The sequence below is a fragment of the Centrocercus urophasianus genome, unplaced genomic scaffold (assembly GCF_019232065.1).
Source record: "Centrocercus urophasianus isolate 14NV4802_14NV808 unplaced genomic scaffold, USGS_Curo_1.0 seq_13, whole genome shotgun sequence".
Taxonomy (NCBI): domain Eukaryota; kingdom Metazoa; phylum Chordata; class Aves; order Galliformes; family Phasianidae; genus Centrocercus; species Centrocercus urophasianus.
Genome location: NW_024884475.1, coordinates 13,945,027 through 13,969,677, shown reverse-complemented (window position 1 = coordinate 13,969,677; position 24,651 = coordinate 13,945,027). Strand labels below are relative to the sequence as shown.

General features: G+C 36.1%; 1 protein-coding gene across 3 annotated transcripts in view; it reads left to right on the top strand.

Annotated features, from left to right (window-relative positions):
* Nucleotides 1-22,404, top strand: part of TAPT1 (transmembrane anterior posterior transformation 1) — a 37,156-nt gene extending 14,752 nt beyond the window's left edge. For all 3 annotated transcript variants that reach the window (XM_042811681.1, XM_042811680.1, XM_042811682.1), the window contains 11 exons: nt 3,396-3,558; nt 7,345-7,480; nt 8,297-8,394; nt 8,548-8,617; nt 9,768-9,848; nt 10,353-10,462; nt 11,970-12,029; nt 13,067-13,135; nt 14,794-14,870; nt 17,638-17,798; nt 20,311-22,404. In XM_042811681.1, the coding sequence (XP_042667615.1) occupies nt 3,396-3,558; nt 7,345-7,480; nt 8,297-8,394; nt 8,548-8,617; nt 9,768-9,848; nt 10,353-10,462; nt 11,970-12,029; nt 13,067-13,135; nt 14,794-14,870; nt 17,638-17,798; nt 20,311-20,540 (1,255 nt within the window). In that variant the 3' untranslated portion in view covers nt 20,541-22,404. The remainder of the gene's footprint in view (nt 1-3,395; nt 3,559-7,344; nt 7,481-8,296; nt 8,395-8,547; nt 8,618-9,767; nt 9,849-10,352; nt 10,463-11,969; nt 12,030-13,066; nt 13,136-14,793; nt 14,871-17,637; nt 17,799-20,310) is intronic.
* The last annotated feature ends 2,247 nt before the right edge of the window (nt 22,405-24,651 follow it).

Genomic DNA, 24,651 nt, shown 5'->3' with positions numbered 1-24,651 from the left:
GTATTTGTAAAGGAAGCTGCTTTATCGTGGTTTCACTTCCAGTTGTCTCAGATACAGTGTGTTCACTGGTCTGAAACAGAGCCTGCTGTGGTGAAGGAGAGGCAGGGAACGTTTGCATGCCACATCCTTATATTAAAGTTAGTAACAGGAATTTATATCCCAAAAGTGTGCATTAGTGCAGTTATATTATTTGGAAACCTAAGTGTTGTTTCAGCTGAGATTTTTTTTTTTTTTTTGGTCATTTACTGGGCGTAATAGTAACAGTAGCTGATAGGTTGAGGAATTTGAACATGTTAAGTACTTGCTGTGGAATGGTAAGTGCCTGTGTGTGTCTTTCTGTGTAGTCTTGGTTTGTGGGAGAAAGTTTATCTGCAGGTTTCTTTGTGAAGGAATGCTTGGATTTTCAGCTGGAATTCATGGAGTTTGAAGGATCACCTCATGTTCAAACAATTCCATGTATCCAGTTTTGCTAGTGAAACAATGTAAAATTTTGTGTTACAGCTAATGGAAAGAATGGATAAGCTTTACTCTTTTTTATAAAGGGACTTTGATATCTGAAGATGTTTAAATTAAAAATGTGATGATTCCTCAGTCTGGTCTGTACTGCTAAACATGAGAACTTGAGGTTTAGCCTAATGAAGCTGTGAAATTGAAGAGCATGAGTTACAGCAGAAAGTATTAGAAGTAATAATGGGATAATAGTAGGAAATAAATGAATGAGAGGACAGATGTATCTTATCAAGGCACTTTTGAAGGACAGTCCTAATGCACTGAAACTGTGTGTTACTGGTTTATAAGGTGTGAAATATTCACCTCTGTAATTAGCCGAATTATAAAGCAGCTCTCACATGACGTTGTTTCTGGAATCAAATAAGATGAACTACGTCTCAGACAAACAGACTCTCATGATATTATCTTTGAAGGGCTAAGTTGACTGAAGCAGGGACTGTGTTTATTTAATTCCCTTCTGGGATACTGATTTCTGTAGAACGATTCTGTTGTTTGCTGTTCAGTAACCAGAATGATTGAATATGAAATGGGATCGTTGTCATGCTCTTCTTTATCCATTGTTCTCCTCTTCTCATTCATGAGAAAAAACACCCATAACAAATTTTCATGCAAAATCTTTCCATCTGTATTCTGTTACCATCACACACAACTGTAAAAATGTAAATGCTCAAAATGAGTTAGGCAGTTAAGCTGTTCAGTGTTTTCTAGAGTTCCATACTCCCGCAGCGTTGCCTAGTTCTTACCTCTTTATCTACTTTGACTTGAGAATTTGAAAGCATCAAGGACTGTGTTGTGTATATCTTGTTCATTTTTTGACGTTTATGACTTACAGTTTGTATTGCTTAGTGTTCGAGATGGCTCCAAAAGTATTTTCCAGTATTGGTACTGAGTGTGAGCAGTGTTAATGAGTTATTGGAGACACTACATATAGACATATATGGAGGGAAAAAAAATGCAGAAAATGCTGTATGTAATGGTTGACCTAAGATTTTTTAACAGTAGATTTGAAATCACATCAACCTGTGTGTGTTGCATTCAACATAAAGGATAGGAATGATTTGCAGTGAGTACAGATGGAAGCAATCTGAACTTGATCGTGTACTGAAACTGTAAGGTTCATTTCTCACTGAATACTGACTACATCATTTCATAATTGCAGGCTTTGCATTATTTCTGTATATGTGCCAAAAAGGTGTCAAATCTATTATATTTAATCCATTTACTTGATTTCCCTGTCTCTGTAGGAAATAATTACTCCCATTCTGTATTATGTTCAGAGCACACATGAAGATCCTTTTGTAAATGTCATTAGCCAGACCGGAAATTCTGCTGCTGTAGAAGTGCCTTTGTAGATTTGTACAATAGTCATGGTTAATCTCTCTCAATTAGAAACATGTTAGCTGTAGGCTCTAGGTTGCTTGCCCAGACAATATAAAGGGGTCTTTTCAGTGCATAATGAAAGAACGTTGGAACAGATTTTAAATGCTGGGACTTTCCTACGCTATTTGCTTTCTGGACAGTAGTTTTCTGTAGTCAGCCTGTGCAGTAGTTTCTTGTACTGAACTGGGTTAGAAATGCTGAGAGGCTCTTCTGTCATCAAGCTGATTAAGTTGAAATTCTGCAGATATTTTTGTGTGTTTCTCTAAATATCTGCTTTGAAAAAGCAGTGTTAGTGCTGCTTCTCTTGAATGAGAAGTACAGGTTATTACACAACTTCAAACAGAAGATGGATTATGTTTTATGTTAAAACTTTAGAACTGTTGATGGATTGTCACTGGAATGGTTTTTAGGTACTTGCCTATTACAGCAAGTGAGAAACTAGGTATAAGTTACAGTGAAGTCTGAAAAGTGAAATTCTATGACAAGGTTATTTGAATGCACTCTGTCCTAAAAAGCTTACTTCCTGCAAATCACAGCAGTCAAATGTAGTTCATTTGACCCTTTGGGCAGCTTTTTTCTAAAATGGTGGTGGTATATATTCAAGTGTACCATACACAGCATATTTTCAAAATGTCTTCATCTTTAGAGTACAAGTTGTGCGCAGTTTTGGCTGCACTTTCATAAGGTATTATTCTCTTGATTTAATTTTCAGAAGGATATCACTTGGAGAAGTGTAATTGTACTTTTGATTACGTTTATAGTTTGTCTTCCCCATGATGGTAGCTGTGTGTATTTGCATCAGTTTCTCATGAGATTGCTTTGATGGTTGGAAGTCATACGTAACTGTTTGGATCTTTTTTGAAAGCAGCATTATATTTGTTAATGTATTCAAACTGTTTAGAAAAAAGTGACAGAGCATTATCTGATCTGAGATAAGCTGATGGCTGAAAAATGCAGAAAAGGAAAATCCGTAGCTCAAGGCTAATTGGTTCCAACTTCTATGAAATGTGAACTTCAGTGAGTTTGTGTATCTAAAAATACATGCATTTAACAAATTAAGTCTCTTTTGGTACACGATTGTCACTCTTCTGATTTAATTTGAAGATTTTTCTAAAACACGTTACATCCCGTTAGTACTAACCAAAGTAAGTAGACAAGTAAATACCACCTTGCAATTTCATTACGCAAATGGCTGGCATTGTGGCACTTGAATTAAAGCCAAAGATCATTCAGGCAGAAAGTAATTAACATGTCGGGACTCTTGGCCAAGGACAATAATATTCTGAGTAAATGGACGTGACAGATTAGGCAATCCTGTTCAGGAGTATGATGCATAAGTGTTTATCATGATGATGGTGTTCTGTATGCGTTGGGAGTGGAATAGACTACATTGAGATGCATCCTTACTAAATGGCTTTGGTGGATTCATACTGACTTGCTATCATTTGTATATTATGGGTGTATATGTGACCCTTAGTGAAACTTCTTGCCCTTTTGTATTTCAGCGATAGACGTTTGCTGCAACCTGCTCAGGTGTGTGACATTCTCAAAGGAGTGATATTGGTCATCTGCTACTTCATGATGCACTATGTTGACTACTCTATGATGTATCATCTTATAAGGGGGCAGTCTGTCATAAAGCTCTACATCATCTATAACATGCTTGAGGTAAGAATTTGAGCATCAGAATATCAAGCATGTTTTCAGAATGCGTAAAAAATACTGGTGTTATGATATTTGTATGTAGAGTATGGCACGTTTCATCTTCCCAAATGCACAAATGCTTCTTATATACAACCTAAATGTAGTGGAACAGAATAGTTCATGGAAAAATAAATTTTCTAGATGATGTTTCATATTACCTAGATCCTGGAGCTTATGGAGATGTTTAGATAAATGAGAATAGAGAACTCTGGTAGAAGGACAGAAAATCAAAAAGCAGAATGTACAACATTTTGAGCTTGTTGATAGAAATAAAGACATGATTTGAATTAGTGGTAAGATTGTGAGAGAGAACAGAGAAGAAAGATGTAGGAAAACAGAAAATCTGTTTTTTATTTCTTGATTATAGAAGTATAGCTTTCATTATATGCAGTAATACATGCTGCTGCTTAACCTATCTCAGTACTGACTGACAGACAAAAATTGGAGGATGCATGGGTAAGTTGAATGAATCTAGAGAAAAAAAAAAAAATCTGGTTTGGGACAATAAAATGAGGCATAAAGAGAAACCCTGAGGGGGGAAAAAAGAATCTGTTCTGATGTTAATGTAAAGCATGAGATTTTAATTGCGATTCGGTGATCAGTGATTCACCAAGTAAATAATGCCTTTATAGCTGAAATCTTATCTCCAGTCTGCAAACATAGGGCATGCTAGAGCCCTATATAGTGATACAACCTCTTAGGAGGGTTGTTTAGCTTTGTACATGAGGTGCTTTACGAAGGTTCTGGGATCTCTGAATAGCATATTAATCTTTTTTTGAATATCTCTTGTACCTTGGCTTAGTTGGGACTATGTGCAAAATCTGTAGATTTTATCTAAAATTATTTGTTCTCATCTCAAAATATGGAAAGTACTGCATGAAGAACAAATTTCTAAGTCAGCTAACCATCATACAGGCCACTTAAGATGCTTATTCATAGGGTTGTTTTTTCTTTTGATTTTAGATTTGATGACAATCATGTAAAAATCAGTAATTTGAGGACAGTTTAGTGTCTGGATTGTAGTTGTGCTGGGAATATTCATCCGTAAATAGTTCTGTAACCTGTGAGAGATGATCACTTAATAGTCTTTGAGAAGCCTTTGAGTCACTTTGCTTAATGCTAGGAAGTTCAACACCAAGTGCTTACCAAGTAGTCTGAACGGAGACTGCAGTGTTTCCTGTGAGTTGGGAACTGTGTATTGTGTCCTCTTGAATTAAGAGTTGAGTTTCTTTGTTACATTTGGCAGAATCCAAAGATTCTGTCTCAAGAAGCAGCCTGGTGGTGCCCGAATTTCCTTTTCCTGTCATGGGGGCAGAAAGGAGGAAATGTTGCAGTGCATTGTCACTATAATTATTAGAAAACTTAAACCAAACTTTGAAGTTGGAAATGGTATTTAATTTCCTTGATGTCTCATGATGCCCCCATGTCAATACAGAGGACGTGTTTTTTGAGGAGCTTTTTTACAGCAGTAGGTTGCAGCTATAGAATCAGCAAACAAACAAACAAACAAAAAAAAACATGAAATCCTTTGAAAGACTTTGTTGGTTGTCAACTTTCAACAGGTTATTTATTTAGTCTACTTGAGTGAATTTCATTATGAGTCTGTTACATGAGAAACAAGCTGTTTTTAGGAGCTGTAAAATATGTGCTCAAGATAAACCTTACATAATTAAATAAAATACACATATAACAAACTTTACATCTTCACGAACTTATAAAATTAGAACGTCTTTTTAATTTAGTTAAATCACTGAGCAGTGGAGATGTTTACAATGTCTTAATGTTTTCGGCTGTTAGCGTGTCCTGGGAATATCCTCCTGGACACGAGGAGTGCCACATCTTCAAAGTATGTGCTGAATGCTCCAAGTAGGCAGCCAAAGGGGAGCATTCAGCACAATTAAATGACACTTTTCTTTTTTAGATTCAGACCCACCGGCTCCTGCTCCTTGTGAAGCCCCAGTGTGCGTTATGCTGGTGACAGCGCTCACCATGGAATTCTGCTGGAGCCTGGAGCCGGCATGTAGGGTTTAGGTAAGTCCCATTTGGAAAAACAGACAACAATATTGTGTGATGGGTTTTAATATTTTCTACCTATAAGATAAGGAACGAGACTTCTGTAAGTAAAAAGGAAAGCAGAGTCACTATTTTGTCTGTTAAAACCCTCACAATATTGTGACAAAATCTTATGAGATTCTAAGCATTCTGTAGTGGATGTAGTCACCCAGTGGGTCATCACAATGAGCAGGAACCAAATAAGGCAGACCATGTAGACTTACAAATTTAAAAGCCGAAAACAGTGCCGCTGTAAATATCTCTCAAACTGATGTTTTCCTTTGAACTTCAGGTTTATGATAATCCATCAGCTCAGGGTTCACTTTGTTTCTATAGGTGACAAAGAGTAGCAGTCAATTAAATTAAAAGATGGAAGATGAAAGTCCAGCTCATTTGATACATATTGTCAATTGTTCTTATTTAGCTATCATGTATCAGGAAATTGGAAGGAATATTGGCTTGAATAAGTTAAAACGTGTAATTTCTGTTCCTTCAGTATATTTGCTGTTAGAACTCTGTTAATTAACCAAGCCTGGAAATCATGTGAAATCAACATTGTGCCTGCAATTTATTTTTTTAGTTAATAGGATATGGTTCAATATTTGCAGGTTCTGTTCTGTATTGGTGCTTGCTGTTTTAATATGTCCAAAATTATCATCCTCCAGAAAGACAGTAAGAATTATCAATTTTGTTTATTAAGTAGAGGTAATTAGCTTTTCCTATTTTTTGCTTGATTAGTGCAGGTAAGTTCTAATTTAGCCATATATGACTTGTACTACCCAGTGCAATTTTTAAAGTGATTTTTCTTTTTTCTTGTGCAGCTTAATTTAAAAATTACTAAACTTCAGTGTATAGGCAGGAAAGAAAGTATTTCCTTGTAATGATCTTCACTTCTATCTGCTTGCTGATCAGGAAGTGTTGAAAATTGGTAGGATTCTGTGACCTTTTTTGCTGTGATACTGAATAACAAGCTCAGTTTGCTGCCCATGTTTTTCCTATCTATTCTAATAATGCTGTCTAGAGTTTTTTTGTAGTTGTTTTTACATATTCTTTGGATTAAACTTCAGATGATTGTAGGTTTGGGGTTGTGGGGGTTTTTAGTTTCTGCTGTTTTGGGGTTTTTTGTTTTTTGTTTTTTTGGCAGATCCTCTTAATCTCTTGGTATTACGTTCTAATAATTTTTTTTATTTTTATTTCTGGTTTATGCAGAGATCTGTATTGAGTATGTACCTTCTTGGAAGAAAGTACTTACCTTGGTGGAAGAAATTATACAGGCAAACCTAATTGAAGTTCTGTTTATACTTAGGAGTTGATATTCCCTGTCATGCATTTGGCATTCACTTTTTTTTAAGTGCAGGGGATAGAGAAAAAATGGGATGATTTTAACAACATGCATAGTTCTTTATCAGAGCACAAAGTCTGAACTGTACTTGGATGTCTTCCAAGGAAGCATCTAAGATAATACCACATGATTTCATATCATGAATACTGTTGGGAAGGTAAATTTGAGAGAGATGAGTTGCTGTACATACAAAAAGACCCATGTAACTACAAGATCAACTGGACTGATGTGTAAAAGAGGTGAAAGCTCACAAATAAGTGAAGAGCTTTTTGGTATGAGGTGTATTCACACTGGCATAACCACGTGTTGTAGAGAATATTATTGCTGTAAGGCAGTAAAAAGTTCTTCTTGTTTAGGTGGCTGATCGTTTGTTTTCTTCATTTGGACAAGATATTTTGGATGCTCTTTATTGGACTGCTACAGAACCTAAGGAAAGAAAAAGAGCCCATATAGGTGTGATTCCTCACTTCTTCATGGCAGTGCTGTATGTCTGTATCCTTTTTTCTTCAGTAAATTGCAGAATTTTATAAATTAAATTTTGCAGGAACTACTTGGAATTATTTTTAGAATATATTTGAAAATTTAGTTCTATTCTTGTATAAGAATTTGTTTACTTTCAAAGTAAGATTGTCAGTACTACATTTTAAAAACAAAGTGAAAAAGCTTCTAACTTAATCTTAAAAAAAAAAAAAAAGACTTTGTAGTGATATTCCACCTGAAGTAGTGGCAGCTTTTTTAATACCTGATGAGTAGTAAGATGACAAGTGGTATCTGCGTACTTCATGGGAATGTTGATTTGTGTTTTGTGATTATTTTGGGTCATGGGGCATTGAAGACAGTGATTTTGTTGTTTAGTGAGATGTTACAAACATGGAGCTAGAAAATATTTCATTAAACAAAGAGAAATGCATGCATGTATGAAGTAATGTTACAATGAACTGCTGGAATTATAGATGGTGATAAATTCTTTCAGCTTCCCACTTCCTGTGGTATCTTTAGGCTAAGTCAAATGAGTCTTCCTGGGTTGTTTGTTTTATTGTTATTTTTTCTAGATAATGTTGCTATTTCTTCTGTCTGATTGAAGTATTTCAGGAGGGAAAAAGAACCCACAAAATTGCTACATGCTGTAAAGCAGTTACATGGATTTAAGATGCTGTCCTCCTGCAAAAAGGCAGAGGTTGACAGAGGTGGAAACTTTTTTGTGTTTATCTTTGGAAGCAAAATTGGAAAACAAATTTTGATGCTGTTCAGTGCTGTTGTGCAGAAAAATTATTTCCAAATCTGTTTCCTTAACCCTGCTGTCTACAGTCCTGCATGCTATTCTTATAATGGTTCAAGCAACAACCCTTAACGTGGCCTTCAACTCTCACAATAAATCACTACTTACCATCATGATGTCCAATAACGTGAGTATATAATTTTGTTCTGTAGCTATCCTAAATCTTTCAGCAGCCTTCATTCTAGTGCACCACATTGTCTATTTTCATGTTGATTGTCTGATTTGTTTACACCAGTTTGTCATAAATAAAAAACTAAATAACTGCTTTTAAAAATTGCAGTTCGTTGAAATAAAAGGAAGTGTTTTCAAGAAGTTTGAGAAGAACAATCTTTTTCAAATGTCAAATAGTGGTATGTATGGCTGTGCTAATCGGGGAAAATGTGAAATAAGATGCTGATTATTATTTAATATTAATGTTAGAACTGCTTTATTTCAATAAATGTGAGCACTCTGACTTGAATTCTAGGTCTTCAATTTTACTGTTTGGCTCAGTGGGATGAAAATGGAATTCCACTTCTAAGAACACAATAGCATTCTTGAGGGAAAAATATTTCCTCAAGTGGCTGGCTTTTGCTTGAGATACTGAACCAAGCTTAGTATACAGCCAATAGCTGGTTACATACAAATTTAAAACTTAAGTTATGCTATTGAGATATCCGAACTTCTAAATCCCTGAGGCCTTTTGCATTTTCAAGAAGTTAACTTGTAGTATGCTGTGCTGACAGCAGTCCCAGAATGCACACTGTTTGACAGTGATGGAGGTGCTTCAGAAATACCTTTTTACAAATAAACAATAATGTAAAGATGACATGAAATTGTTGGCTGAAGAATGAAAGTCTTACCAAAATTACATGTGCAGGAAGAAAAAAGTGAAGCAAGCTGTATGGATCATTTTTAGAATTAGGCTACTAAATGAGAAAAAGTCCCTGCCTAGTCTGGGTGGTCACATCATAAGACTCTTTCTCAGGTCTCCCTGCTTTTCTGGTAGCATTCTTACAGTTCTAAAAAAACTGAGTTGATAGCATCCAGCCCTGCCAAGGTGGCAGTAAAAAAAAAAACTCAGAAGAAATCTCCTAAATAAGGCTCTGTAGTTGGCTTGAAAGCCTTTTTTCTAATCCTGGATGAAGTTTATAGCATAGCTGGGTGTTTTGTCTCTGTTTCTGCACCAGGAGGTGCTCATTCTTTTTGGATTAAACAAGGAAGGCACAGAAGTTATCAAGATAACTGTATTTTAACTTGCAAACAAAGGTGGTAGCAAGTTGCAAAATCTTATGTCTCTTTGGATGCTGAGAAATCTGAGTAGAGGCAGAATATTGGGGGGGGGTTGATGCAGAAATTCTGTCTGTGGTGAAGTTTCCAGCATCCCCCTCTCAAATTTGATCAAATAGTTTGTGGAAAAGATTGTCTAATCTAAAATGTGGTAAATAAAACCACAGAATGAATGCGTATCCATTTATGTTAGCTTGTGGTTGACATCTTTTTTTTTTTCTTTTATACTAGATATAAAAGAGAGGTTCACCAATTATGTGCTGCTACTAATTGTATGTCTAAGAAATATGGAACAGTTCTCATGGAATCCAGGTAAGTAAACTAGTGGAAAAATAAAATGGAAAGCAATAAATTCCTACGCTGTTAATAATATAATGAAATTCATAATTAAATATTAACATTGACTAGAATATAGGTTGTAATAAAACTGTTACATTTTTTTATGCTGTTGAGCCTGGGTCTTTGTGGTGTATTTTGCTTGAGTGTTACTTATCTACCCAAATGTTCACTTACAAGTTTCAAACTGCAAGTACTATCCAGTATGCGTAAAGGCATACTAGTCAAGATAAAGCTTTATAATGTCAGGGCTTTAGAAACTGATCCTGGCTGTGGCATTAATTGTATAGCATGATAAGTTTCCAGAAGAGCGATGAAATTCAAGGGAATTGGCACACTACAGGCTAAGTGGTAATGTAAATTACAGACACTGCTTTGGGCACTTGAGGATTTCTGGCAGTTGATCAAAAGTCTTGTGATTGCCATTTTGTATACTGGAGTCAAATTAAATAGTCTAACTTATTTCTTTTCAATCTTCAGATCATCTTTGGGTGTTATTCCCAGATGTTTGCATGGTAGTTGCTTCAGAAATTGCAGTGGATATTGTGAAACATGCCTTTATTACAAAATTCAATGACATCACAGCAGATGTAGGTATCGTGTTTGGAATGTTGAATGCTATTTTAAGTTTACTTTGCTATTTTTTTAATATTAAAATTGATTCCAGTACAGAAAATGTAACAATTGCTATTTCCATACATTGGTATAATTTGGGAAAGCTTGGTAAAGTTTTGATCTTTAAAAGTTCTTCAGAAGTTTTTTGTGTGCAAGAAACACATCTGCTTCTAAAGTAGCAGGTCCAGATCCATGAACTTTTTGAAAGTATTGTGTAGCAGTTCACATAACCACAGTTCATATAACTGGCAGGTAACTTTGTGAAGTGGTCACTAGTTGAGTTGGGGGGAAAAAAAAACAAAAACAAACATTTTGTAAGAGTGCTGAATTTCTGTTCTTACATGTATGTTAAAGGTGGGATCTGAAATCAGAAGCATTTTCCACTGTCTCTGCAGCACAAAAATGAAACAGATTATCTATTAGCTTTCCAATCCTGTAGTTTCGTAGAACATATATTACGTAGTCCTTCCTTTGAGGTAGTAGATGAGATTAGTTTTTGTGTAGTGTGGCATGATGGTTCAGGTCGTTCGTCCTTAGCACTGTGTGAATTCAAATGTGCTTGATAAATTAGTGAAAAGATGTTAGCATTTCTTCACTGTTAAAACCACTTTTCAGGAAATGAGGTAAAAACTTGAAGTGCTATCATTTTCAGCATCCCTAAACTAGCTACGTTGCATGGTGTAGAAACAAGTTAAATAGGTGTACTTGATAAACTCCCTTATGGCAGAGGCATTTATGGATGTCCTGCTTTCATATAGAAAATTTAGAGAAGAGAAATAATGAAGTCATTGTAGCCACAAATGTAGTATGCTTCAGTGTGCTGACACAGCTTGGGATGTGGAGGACAGTAGGTAACACTTTTACAAGGCTTATTTAATGAACCTGGCAGTTCTTCTGTATGAAGATATAATGGCTTGTGTTTGCTAGATCAGACTTTGTCAGAAGTTTTGAGCACCTGCTGCGTGTTGCACTGCAAGTTATCCTTAAAATCAGTGCCTTTCTGTCTTAATGCATAGGACCGTTGTGAAAAGAGAAAGCTTCCTTCATCTTTCTGATATATATTTCTGGTTTTCATGGGATCACTTGCTCAGTACATATGTAAGCTTGCTCATTTGTTTAATTTGATCCCACTGCTATCTTTCATGTGCTTCAAAACAATCATGAATTCTAAGGAGTAAAGTAAACGTGATTCCTCATTCTTTGTGGTGCTGATTGTCTTCAAATTCAGTACATGCTTTATAAAGTCTCACTCAATTCTTAAAGCATTGCATCTTATTTGTTGTATATATGCATAAGTTACTTTACTACGGAAATGCAGGCTTACCTGTTGAAGGGCGCAGTGAAATCTCAGAATAGTGTTTGACTCCTTCTGTCTGTACATAAATGTTTGTAATTTTACAGAAATCTTATTAATAATTCTGTTGCTTCTGTAGAGTATGCTGATGCATTAAGCACGCATCTGATGTGCTGGATTTTTTCCAGGTCTACAGTGAGTACAGAGCCAGTCTTGCGTTTGACCTTGTTAGCAGTCGACAGAAAAATGTAAGCCTGAAAATGAAGGCTTTTTTTTTTTTCTTTTATTAACTATTTTAATTGATATAATGAGATATTGGAATGTATACTTAGGTGTACCTGATCAGCTTGCACAGGTAGCTAGTATGTGGATATTTGTATCATGTGTGTTAGTGCTGCTGTATGGGTTTTTACAGAACACAGACTATTCATGTTTTTCATGAGAACTGTTTCTGATGTGCTGTTTACAGCACATGTTTCCTGAATGAGTCTCTATCTATTCATGAGTGCTCTGGATGGATGCTTTATTTGTTAACTTGATTGTTTGTGGTAATTCAGGTTGTTTTACTGGTAGGCTCAATTGCTGTTGTTAGGAATGTATTAGGTATAGCTAATACAGAAGTTAGATACCATGGGAACAATTAATTGTCAATAACATTGATAGGAAAAGTGTTTTTTAGTTCTGAATACTTTATTCCTTCTCTGGATGATCTTCTGTGCAAAATGAGTGCCTATGTGATGCAATTTGACTTCAGCATGGCTTTCAATCCTGCGTTAAAGATTTCATGCAGAGTAGTTGTGCTTTGAGAGTGCAAATGTAGCCATTTTTAAAGAGTTTTAAGGCAGTTATCCCAAGTTAATTATAGATATTTTAGAATGCTTTAAGACTAATGGTAAGGTAGTGGCTTTTTATCCCTCATATGGGTTTTTCTTTATAATACTTGAAGATCAAAGTCAAATTAGTACAAAGAGGTCTCTAAGCTTGAAGTGATGTACAAGTGAGATATTGCAGTGTGTTAGGTTCACTGTCCTAATTGTTGTAGAGACTTGTATTATCAGTAGCAAGTGGAATATTTAGATTGCTAAGCTGATCTCACAGGTCATGATAGAATTACTTTTCTTTTGTGTGTGAGCACAGATATCTGCGTTTGCTTTTCAAAATGTAAATCTGTACACTTTATCAACATTGATTCTTATGTAGAGGATGTACCAAGCTAAAATGAGATCAGTCTTTTGCATACATAGTTTCTTATTCTTCCTCTTTTTCTTTTTTCTTCTTTTTCTAGGCTTATACAGATTATAGTGACTCAGTTTCCAGACGAATGGGTTTTATTCCTCTTCCACTGGCTGTTTTAGTAAGTTGTACCTTTCCTATCAGTTTTCTGTAAGATCTGTGTTGAGAATATGCATGTGAGATGGCTAGCTCATTTTGATGTTTTGAGGACAGAACAGTTTCCTTCAGTAACTGAAGTGATACTACAAGATTTAGTTAGTATTCAGTATAACCTGTACTGCATACTGGTTAGAGCTTCACGAATGTGATAGTGAGTATCAGCCTTTCATAAAAAGTTGAATACATAATAAATTTGTAGAACTCATCAGCACTTGGATTGCTGCAGTGGAGTTAAAGTACATCTGTGGTTATTAAACATCTATTCCTTTTGGCAAGTATCCTCTCCATTCATTCAGAAAAGTCAAAGCAGCTGGTTGCCAGAAGGTTGGCAGTAATGTGCTGGGCTTTTTAGGTTCTTACAGGGGTCCTTGTTGTTGTTGTCTCTGTAATGGTATGTTCAGTGGCTGTTTTCTTTTCTTGGGGGCACTTTACTTCTGAGCTGTTCTTGAGTATGTGGCTCTGAAGGAGCTGACCTCGTCACACATAAAATGAAACACTTTGTTATTGCAATTGCATCCACGTGCTGTCTGTGCTGAATTAACTATTACACAATGTTTTCTGTAAATAGCTGCTGTGACATTACCCTATGCACATGTAGACAAGCAGAAGTTATGACAGTGGGAGTATTTACTTACTTTGCAAGCAAATATGTTAATTTATGATTTCTCTTGAAGAATGTCTGTGTGAATTAATTTTAAATGTAATGTTTTTCTGTAGAGATGGGGTAGGGGAAATACTATTTACAAGCTTTGCCTTTTTCTTATCCAGGATTTAAAATATATATATATAATCATAAAAATTAAAAAAGCATCTCCAGAGAGAATTGAAATGCCTTTTTCAAGTTAATTTGGTGTTATCCTTGACAGCTTTTAATACAAACTGGAGTATTTTTTGTTAAGTTGGAGCTCTAACTGTGAAATACTGACATTGAAAACAATTCAGGATCTTCTGTTATTCTAACATGGAATTCACATCCCTAGTCCACAAAACAAGTTTGTTTTCATAGTATTCATATATTTTGAAATGCTGTAATTATTTTACCACATCAGCACTTCTTGATTATTAAGTCACCTTCTGGTTGTTCTTTTTTTTTTTTTTTTGGGGGGGGGATGCTTTTTGATTTGTTATCTTACTAGAAATCATTGCTAGTGCTAATAAGCACCAATCATAGAATGGTTTGGGTTGGAAGGGACCCTTACGACTATCTTCCTTCAACTCTCCTGTTGAATGCCTCCCACTAGACCAGGTTTCTCAAAGCCCCATCCAGCCTGGCCTGGAATGCTTCCAAGGAGAGGGCATCCACAACCTCTCTGGGCAAGCTGTTTCAGTGTCTCACCTCCTTCACAGTAAAGAATTTTTTCCTAACATGTAGTCTAACTCTATCCTCTTCCCTTTATAGGGAGCTCTGCTAAAGCAGAGTTGTATCTAGATGCTGGTATAGTATTTATTTAAACCAAATTATTGAGTAGTCAGCACTGTCAAGGGGAACGTAGAAAAAAAAATTCTTTTTTTTCTATTTTTCTGTTTTTGTCTTGTGTTTACCCAATATGCAGTTTGTTAGAATATTCTGTTAATTGTATGCTGCATGCTATAACTGTTTAACTTTTATCCTTAAAACAGCTCATGAGGGTCGTAACAAGCTCAATAAAAGTACATGGAGTCTTAGCCTATGTCTGTGTTGTGCTCTTCTACTGTGGGTAAGTAAATGCACACAGTCAGAAAGTACTTAGCATTATGTAATCAGATGCGGTTAAAAAAAAACTTCTGTTGATACATCTGGCTATACATACAAACACCATTTATATTGAATAGAGGAATATGTAAAATGCTTCTGCTAACAAGCTGAGTTTGAAAAAGATTAGTCCCTAAGCAAATGTATTTGACAATTTTGGCCTTAAATAAGCAATTTAATAGTGAAAATAATGAATGGAAAGATAAAGGAAGGAATTTTATGCAGTGGGGTGGCATTTTTTTCTTGTCGTAAAAGGAGAAATTGAATTTGAAGGGATGAAACTTCTTGCAAAAAGAATTGGAGATGCAGTACACCCAGAAGTTTAAGCACTCAAAGCAGACCCTGAATTCTGGTTTCTGGTTGTTAAATGCTTGTTATGTAGTTGCTATACATGTAAGCGCAAGAATTGAGGCATATCTTTCTAGGAGGGTTGGAGCCAGTGAGTAATCTTGGCTAAGGAATATTCTGTCCTGTCACAATTAGAATTTTTGTATAAAATTGCTGACCTGCATTTATCCCTTCACTGTCTCGTCAGTTTACACTTTTGTTATCCTTAAATGCTCACTGCTCTGCACATAATTCTGAGATGCATTTAGTTATACTTTAAATCCAGTCTAGTCTGTTTGTCTTAAGGTACATGCTGTACAGACTGTGGTGGTGGCCAGTTTCTAGGAAAGCTGAACTGTGTGAGCATTTGTTGTCTCCCAGTACTGACTGATTTTGGAACAGTCAGCACCTCCTAATTGACCATGAAGAAGTGATTCAAATTCCTGCAGTGCAGAGAAGTTCTGGATGTCCTGTAGTAACACACATGATAATTCACAGCACAGCTGTTCATATTTGCCAGTAGCATTGTGGGAATACCTGTACCAGTGTTCCACCTAGTTGTGTTTGTTACTGAAGGAAGAAAGACTTGTAGATCTGGGGCAGAAGTTCTTCAGGGATACTTTGGAACAGCAGGTTTCTGTTTTACAGCTCCTTATGAAAAAAATGGAATGACTTCACATTTTTTTTATCTAGGTAGACTCTTAGATCTACTGTAACCACAGTAGCCAATAGAAATAGAACTGAGTCTGTGTCCAGGGCACATCGGTGTAGTGACCCTTCTTTTTAATGTAGGATAGCTAGGAAGTTATCAAGCATCATACTTGAAGTTTTTCCCCAGAATACATTATATTCCCCCTAAAGCACTAGCCCCTGATCATCACATTTATGCTGTGATGTACTAAGCTCAGCACCTTTATACTGCAGAATGTTGTTTTTTTTCCTACCGTTCCACTGCTCCTGTCCTGGAATTTTGTCTGTCTTTGTAGCTAGGAAGATGGAGGAAAGAAAAAAGTACAGTGATTAACATACAGGATAAAACACTGTTCTTTGAAGGCATAGTTGCTAGTCTGTGGGGAAGCTGTAGTATGCAGTCAAGGACAAGTACATTTGGTTGAACAAGGGAGAATTGTAGAATGGGGAAAGAGGCAACAATGAGGGTTTTCTTTAGAGATTTGGACCATTACCATTTTGTTGGGCTGTATTCAAGCCTATAATTAGAAACTTAAACTTCTACTCCACAAGAATAAGTAAATGTGAGGTTTATTTTTTCCTTATTGTAAAGTGAGAACACATTCTAGTTTCCATCATTACTTCAAAACATGGTGTAAACACCTACTGCCTCTGGACATAAGCATACATTAGATTTAAAAAAAACAAATGTAGGACTAAACTTTTGTGAAGTTTTAAACTCGATAGCATAGATTAAAAAAATAGAAGAACTTCTCAACTCTATTTCTACAACATCTGCCCTGATAACCAACTAAAATTATAGTCGTATTATTCAGCTTGTATAAGATAATTGTGGTTGCTTGGATACTAAAATGTTTCTTCTCCATACTGAAATGATCTACACTCTTCTTTAATTTCTATAAATTTCTTCTAAAAAGAAATGCATTACATAAAACTTCCTTAATGTGATGTACTTCATTTTCTGTATTTGACAAACTGTGATTACATTTATGCAGTTGGAGATGCTGATGATGCTGCTTAAGTGTGCTTGGCTACTTAATCATTAAGCAGTCAAACCACTCTGTGGATTTTCACCTGTGAACGTTCACTTATTCTCACATCTTCCTTTTAGTCTGTTAGCAATGCTCATAATAAACAGATTCTCAGATTTGTACTGAAATCCATGCTACAAGTCATTGATAACAGAAAAGGAATCTGCCATCGACTGCTCTGTACTGCCATGAATGTGATGCTGCCCCTTGGTTTTGCAGAAATTTGAGCTGTCTTTTGTCATACCAAAAAGGAGTTTGAACAATTAATCTGTAATTTATGGATGCTGGATATTTGTCATCTTGTTTCCCAGTCTGCTTCCAGTCCTTGTCTGAGCACACTTAAGGTTACAGACTTACCAGTAAAGCAGTTATCTTGGACTTGTTCTGCTGAGAGCCCTTGTTAATTCTTTGTCAGAATATTTGATGCACTAAATGGCTTAGCCTTTCCTGTCACTCTATAGAACTTGATGTTTTCTTCTAGATGTCTTCAGAGGGGGAGAAGTTATTTTTATGCGCTGAACCTGAAACAAAATATTAAGAAAAGCAAATTAACTTTTGATCTTACTATGTAAGGATTTAATTTCTCACCTAATTGTTCCAAGATAGCAGTAATGATATGCAGTTATTTTAATATATTAGTACTTGATGAAGCATGTATTTAAATAAATCCTTTTATTTATGCAGGTTAATATCCCTAAAAGTCCTTAACAGTATTGTACTGCTGGGGAAATCATGTCAGTATGTAAAGGAAGCAAAAATGGAGGAGAAATTATTCAATCCTGTCCCGAGTGCCTCTGCAGGGAAGCCAGCTGGCAAACCACAAAGCATGTTTAAATCTACCCATGGTAAGCTTGAATGTCTCATTCTGTTTTCAGCTGTAATGAAAATAATTTTCAAACTAAATCCAATAATAAACCAGATGTGTGCTGCTGTTTGCCACACCCTCTGTTGCTGGACCACTTAATTGTACAGTATCGCAGGTGTAAGCATGTCTGCAAATAGAATGTGTTACCTTTAGTTCATGCATCATCCTTTGCTTGTAAATACTTTCAGTTCTAATTAAAAAAAAAAAAAAAATCCTACCCTGATACAATGGAGGTGATAAAAAATGTCAGTGCTACACAAGTAAATATTTACATGCAATCTCTGGTAGTGCTGAAGCTTAAAGAAACATTCCATTCATTATGGAAATTAATGTAAAGCATGGTACAGCATAGATATAACTACTTATAATTCTAATGAACACATGAATGAAAAGCTTTATGAAATCTAAACAGGAATTTCAGCTTGTCTTTACCTACCTTGTTTTAAGCATGTGCAGCGTTGCTTCCACATATAGGTCCTTAGCATTAGTGGTTGATAAGTAATTGGTCTGAGGCATTGCATTGTATTCCTGTGACAAGTTATAGAAGAAAACAGGAATTCTCATTGTTTCAGTCAGCAGAGTTGGACTGATATATCTTCTGTGTAGAGTTCCGTGAGAGCCCTAGAGATCTTAACAGTCAGGTGTTTATTGTGTTCACTCTTTTGCTTGCCAAAGACTTGAACAGCTTGAAATGTAAGTCATCAGAGTATCTTGCCAGCAATAGCAGAGTTAATAATCTGTCAGTGCTTCAGTTACGATTCCCTTTATCTCAGCTGCATCAAGTGACATCAGGCTGAGACATGGTGCAGAGATTTCCAAATAGCTTAAATTCATAGAGCTGCTTTAGTTTCAGTGTAAAAGAATGTGATAGGAATTGGTCTGAATGCCTTTTGCCTTTCATTAGAGAACTGTATCATACTGATGCTAGTGTTTTAATTAAACATTGTAAGACTGCACTTGGATGTGAGGTTTAATAAACTGTGCTTGGAGTGACCCTTAAATTTGCAGTAAATCAATCCTGAAGAGTATTTTTAACTGAAACAGCAGGAATTTTACTAGGTCAGTCAGCAGAGATGCTTATTTCCTCAAATTTATAATTAAAAGTAGCAACTAAAAAACTTCAGTTTGTTTTATTTGGATTTTCTTAACTTCCATCAGTAATGGGGACGCCCAATTTTCAGTCATTCTTCAGTGTTTCATATCCTCTTGCAGCTCTATATGTTTAGAAACCTCAATTACATTCAAGAATGATTTCACCTTCCTCAGCTTGTGTGTCTGTGTCATTACTGCTGAACTCTGCAATATTAATTCTTGTGCCTAGCTTACCAAGTCTTTTCCATATATTCTCTTTACTCATTTCTTACTAGAATAAGTGTAAGGTAATGAATAAATTAACTGAATCTAATTTCTGTCCACCTATAATGTAAGTCAGCTTTTCTCCAGAAGCTTCTTGGGCAGAAAATAACTTTGTAACAAAGATCTACCATTGGAACCACTTCTCCCCTTTTTTGAGGCAAGCTTAGTAACTTTGACTAGCATAATGCTGTGAGGGGTGATCCTTCAAACAGTAGATAGGATACTGTGTAGAGCTATACAGAATAAAGTTTTTGTAGTAATTATTTTGAGTGAATAATTTGCACAGCGCTGCCATTCTGTCAAATAACTTTTCATTGGATCATTTTGCAGCACTCCCAGCATTGGTCAGATTTCTTCAGGTTCCTTTAGATACTCAGTTATGAGGGGCAAGTGAAGAAGGAAGTTTGACTTCATTGTTACTTGTGTTTGCATTTTAATGGTTTATGTTTAACAAAAGGTGGAAATAGTATGCAGCTATTTACTCATTAAGCATCTTAAGTTGTTAGGACCAGTGATCAATTCCACTGAAGTAAGAGGCAGGAATAAAAATAGCTCTAGTAGTACTGCTTTAAGATCCTTTGCTATTGAAGTCTGTAGCTCTGCATGAGTCACTTAATAATAATCCCAAGAGAAACCAGGTTTACTGTACATATGTAGAGGATTAGGCACATCTAATTCATTCCACAGAGATTCCTTTTATTTATCTCAGTAGAGAGTAATCGTGTGACTCATGCATTGACTGTCAGAAATCTTCTTGTTGAAGCAAACAAAAATAGACTGCATGAGGGTGCAGAATCAGACTTCTGGCTACTTACTGCAACATACAAAAGGGTTCAGTAAAACATCTGCTTATGCTCTTACTCCTTATCTAAACTTCCTTAGAATTCAGTTTTTATCCTTTACCATATTAGAAGAGCAAACATTTTTTTGTTCATCACTCTACTTGTGTTAAAACTAAAGAGAGATAGTGGTTTAGTGGTTACCTGACTTCCACAAAACATTTTTCTGTTGTATCTGCTTCTTTGATAGATCGTGCTTTTTCAGGACAGCTTTGGATGAACTTCAGTTTTAAAGGTGTATCAGTATATCTGTGCTAAATTCATGATTATCTTTGTAATTGTCTTCTCTTCCAACAGGGTTTTCCACAGATGAAAATGGATCTACATCAGTTACCAGTCAGCCTGTGCATCAGAAAGACAGTCTGCCGTCTTTACTTGTAACAAGCAATTCTGATCAATTCCTGACAACTCCTGATGGAGAAGAAAAAGATATAAGCCAAGACAGTTCAGAATTAAAACATAGGTCTTCAAAGAAAGACTTGCTGGAGATAGACAGGTTTACTATTTGTGGAAACAGAATTGACTAAGTTTTTTCTAATCAATGTGCTGAGGATACTGAGCTGTTGGACAGAAGATGCTACCAGAATGGACAGTTGCCCAAAAAGGCACATAAATATTTATTTAAAAACTTAAATTATTAATGGGAAAAAAAAATACTAATTTCTCTTTACAGGTATCCTGGCTTGGCATCAGGTCAGGTTAACTTGCCTCTTGGAAAACGTGGTGGATCATGAGTCTCTAGCCTGGTGGCAGAGCTGCAGTATCACTTTTCTGGAAAATAGACTGGGGAAAAAGCATAATCCTGTTCTGCATTATGAAACCATGCTTCCAGAACATACTACTTTTTGTGAAGGTTCTTCCAGTGTAAAGATACTCCTGGAAGTGTATGACAGCATGAGAGGAAGCTTGCCTTTCCAGTTATCTTGTTTTATTAAACATCTGCAAACAGAATTCAATACTTGTGCTTATTTCAACATTCAGCATTGGCACATAAAGCATTAAGTCAGGATAGCTATCCTTATCAACAGAAAAATCTTTTCAAGGTATATCTGAACTAATCAGAATAAAAATTTGCTGTTAAATAAAAGATTTACTGCATACTATTTTGTTTAAATACTAAGCACCCAGGAAAGATCTCAGATACAAAATACAATGAAGGTCCTGCTTAACTGGGCAAATATGAAGTATAATCATTTGTTGTGTTCAGCTGTGTGTCCTGCAAGACAAATTATTTATAAAAGTATTTTTAAAAGCTCAGGATTTTTTTCTTGCTGTAGGAAAAAAAAAAAAAAAAGGGGGGAGTACACGTATATGTTGAGGAATGACTGTTATTTGGGATTGTATGAATGGCACTGATGCATCAGAGAAGAATATTACACTGCTTTTTTTGTTTTGTTTAACTGCTAAGGATGACATCTGTGTATTAACTTGCCTAGGAATATGCTTGTAAAAGCACATACTGACAATCAGATCAGAATTACCCATTTTAAAGGATTGGTTTCAGGCAAACTCACATTGATGAACTTACTCTATAAAGTGCATTTAAGCTTCACAGTGCATCCTACTTTCTGGTGTGACAAGCAGTTGTGGGAGAGTTGATGAAAGACAGTTTGGAAACCTGAAACCAAGAATGAAATGCATTTCCTGTCAAAACTTATGCCTCAGAAGAGACCCTGTGGTTAATGGTAAATTCTTCACATTGTTGTTAAAACACAGCATTAACTTCAAATGCCTTTCAGGTATTTAAGTAAGCACCAGTTTGCTTTCCAAGGAGAAGTATCATACAAATACTTCAGTGCTGAACAAATTATCACAGCATTTACCTTTCGCTGTTTCACAGTTTGTTGTAGAAAAGCTGGAGGTTATTTGATTGATCAATATAAAATGTGAGTATAATGTAGATGCTAATCCCTGAAACTTGCAGGACTCCCGTCGTTTAGCAAAATGGAGATAACAGTGCAGAACTGTGAGGTATCTGAGCAGACCTGGGAACGAGGCAGCTTTGCCATGCAGGTTAGTGTGGTCTGCTCTGCTGGAAACTTCTTGCTGCAGTGTCAACCTCTCCACTCCTATCGAGAGTGGATGGTGCAGTGGCCAAAGTCTGGTGACTGTTCAGGGAAGGAAAAAAAAAAAAAGATTTGTTCTGGAAAAACATGTGAAATCCATAATTTTTGATGTATTTTATACTAATTGGAGATGTTCGCATATTGAAATTCAGATCATCTGTCAATTTGGTGTATCTTATTTCTGAATTATTTAGCAGTTGCTAAAGGAAGCTTGGATTTGTTTTCATTTTTTTCTGTTGAATGACATTCTGTATCAATTTTATAAGTGCATCTTGTGTGAAACTCAATAAATTCAATTTTGTAATATTTGTTTAAAAAAGGAAAAGTACAGTGTCAATATTTCTTTGTTGGTGTTCGTAGTTGGTAAATTTGCAGAGTATTTACTGTACAGTGAAAGGATAACAGTTAACAGCTCTAAGGCCAAGATGGCCCAGATCCACACGTTGGGAGCTTTTGTTGCTTTGTTTTTACAATTCTGTTGTAATGCCTAATGCAGAAGAGCTGGGCTTTTGAATATGGGAATTATATCTGCTTTTGGTGTGTGTGCACAATGCTGATGCTGTTTGCTTAGAAATCAAAGTAATTCAGAGGTAATACCTCTGAGGTATTGGAGTAAAGGATATTGCAAATGCAGCACTTCATGTTCCGCTCTCCAGAAGTGGTGGGAGCCCAACTGGGTGTGAATCTTCATAGTTTTCACTTGCTCCAAACTCTCTGATTGTTCTTGTGTTCCTGGGATTAACCCCAGGAATATCCAGCAGAATGTATTTAATGGCAGGTTGCAGCTCCATCCCTGACCCTGACTGGTCCTCTCAGGGCTGCCAATGGTTTGTTGGGGGGTGAGGGAGACAAAATGTGAAGACTGAATTTCTGGTCAATAACACAGTTCTTCATTTCTGTAACTTTTCTTGAAAAGCTCTATCTTCATAGTGGAATAAGAGCACCAGAGGATGAGCAGTGAATAAATGGAGATCTTCAATTCATAAATCCCTCCGCAGTAAAAATCTAGACAGTTCTGATGCAAGCAGTAATATTTCAGATGAAGTCACGGCTGCCAAATTAATTCCAAATACATACACTGAATGCAGCGTATATTCATAATGAGGATTATTAATTATGTGAGTACTAAGTAACAACTGTGTTTTCTATAGAGTTATTTAATTACTCTTCTGAAGCCATTCAGATGTTCATCAGCAGATGAACAAGCAGAACTTTCTCTCAAGCAGAGAAGCTTTACAGTCACAAGTACACTGTTTTCACAAGTGTTTGTATCTTAACTGCAAGAGCCTGAAACTTTTGCACTTTGCCTTGTTTGAGGGTTTTTTTTTGTAGTGCACAATTTTCTATATTCTAAATATTTATTTAAACAGGTTTTGTACATCATACAACGCCATTGTTGACTTTGCTTGTGGCTGCTATTGCAGCTTAGCTGAGATCTTGGTACAACTCTGAAGCTAGTTGATGTGGTAAACAAGAATTGCTGCAACTCAAGTGTAGTACAAATGCAGCCAAACTGTGAAACTGTGTGAATCTTAGCAATGTTTTGTCTTACAGACCAGACTATTGTGAGTAAAATAGGAATTGTACCAATTGTGGAAGTCTTGGGTAATCATGGGTTTGGGAACGCTCTTCATAATTACGAAACAGTTTTTGCATAGAACTTGAGATGAATTGCTTTTTCTTAGGAATTTGGGCTGTGTTAATTTTGCTGCCTCTAAGGAAGTTCTGGTTACTAGGCAGCTAATGAGGGAGGCTGAAACAAGCACTGAAAGCAGTGCTTTCTCCTTTATCACAAGGAAATTTTCCTCTATATAGTGGCACAAGATGCTTAGACTATGATCTCAAAAATACCTCGTGTATCATTTCTATCTTTTTCTCTCATTTAGAATAGTATTTTTACCTGTTAAGCTGTTAAGCTTGAGCCTAGACTTCTGGGGAGGTTCAGTGTCTGTTGTATTGTGATTTAAAATAAGCACTAACAGTTTTAAGGTGGATCATGGATTCGTAATACCAAAGTATGCTCTTTGGTGCACACACAACTCTAATAAGCACAAAGATGTCAAACTGCTATAGCTTCTTAAAATATTTCTCTTTTGGCAAGAATATTACTTTGAATACACTTACAATGAATGTATTTTATAGTTTGTCTATATGTAAAATGCTCTTTCTACCTTTGTTCCACAACTACCATTTAAAGCTATGCAGACTGTCAGTTCTCCCATTCACCACTTTGTGGTACAGTGGTGGTGTCAAACAAAGCCAAGGCTGCACTCTTAGAATCATAGAATCCTTAGAGTCGGAAGGGACCTTCAAGTGTCATCTAATGTAACTCCCCTGCAATGAACAGGGATGTGCACAGCTAAATCAGGTCGCCCAGGGCCTTATCCAGCCTCTCCTTGAAAGAGTCTAAGGACAGGGCATCAACCACACCACTGGGCAGCCTGTTCCAGTGCCTCACCACCCTCACTGTAAAAGGCTTCTTCCTTACATCCAACCTAAATCTACCCTCTTTAAGCTTGAAGCCATTTCCCCTTGTTAATTAGAGGCAGTTCTGTCTTCCAACCTGACAGCA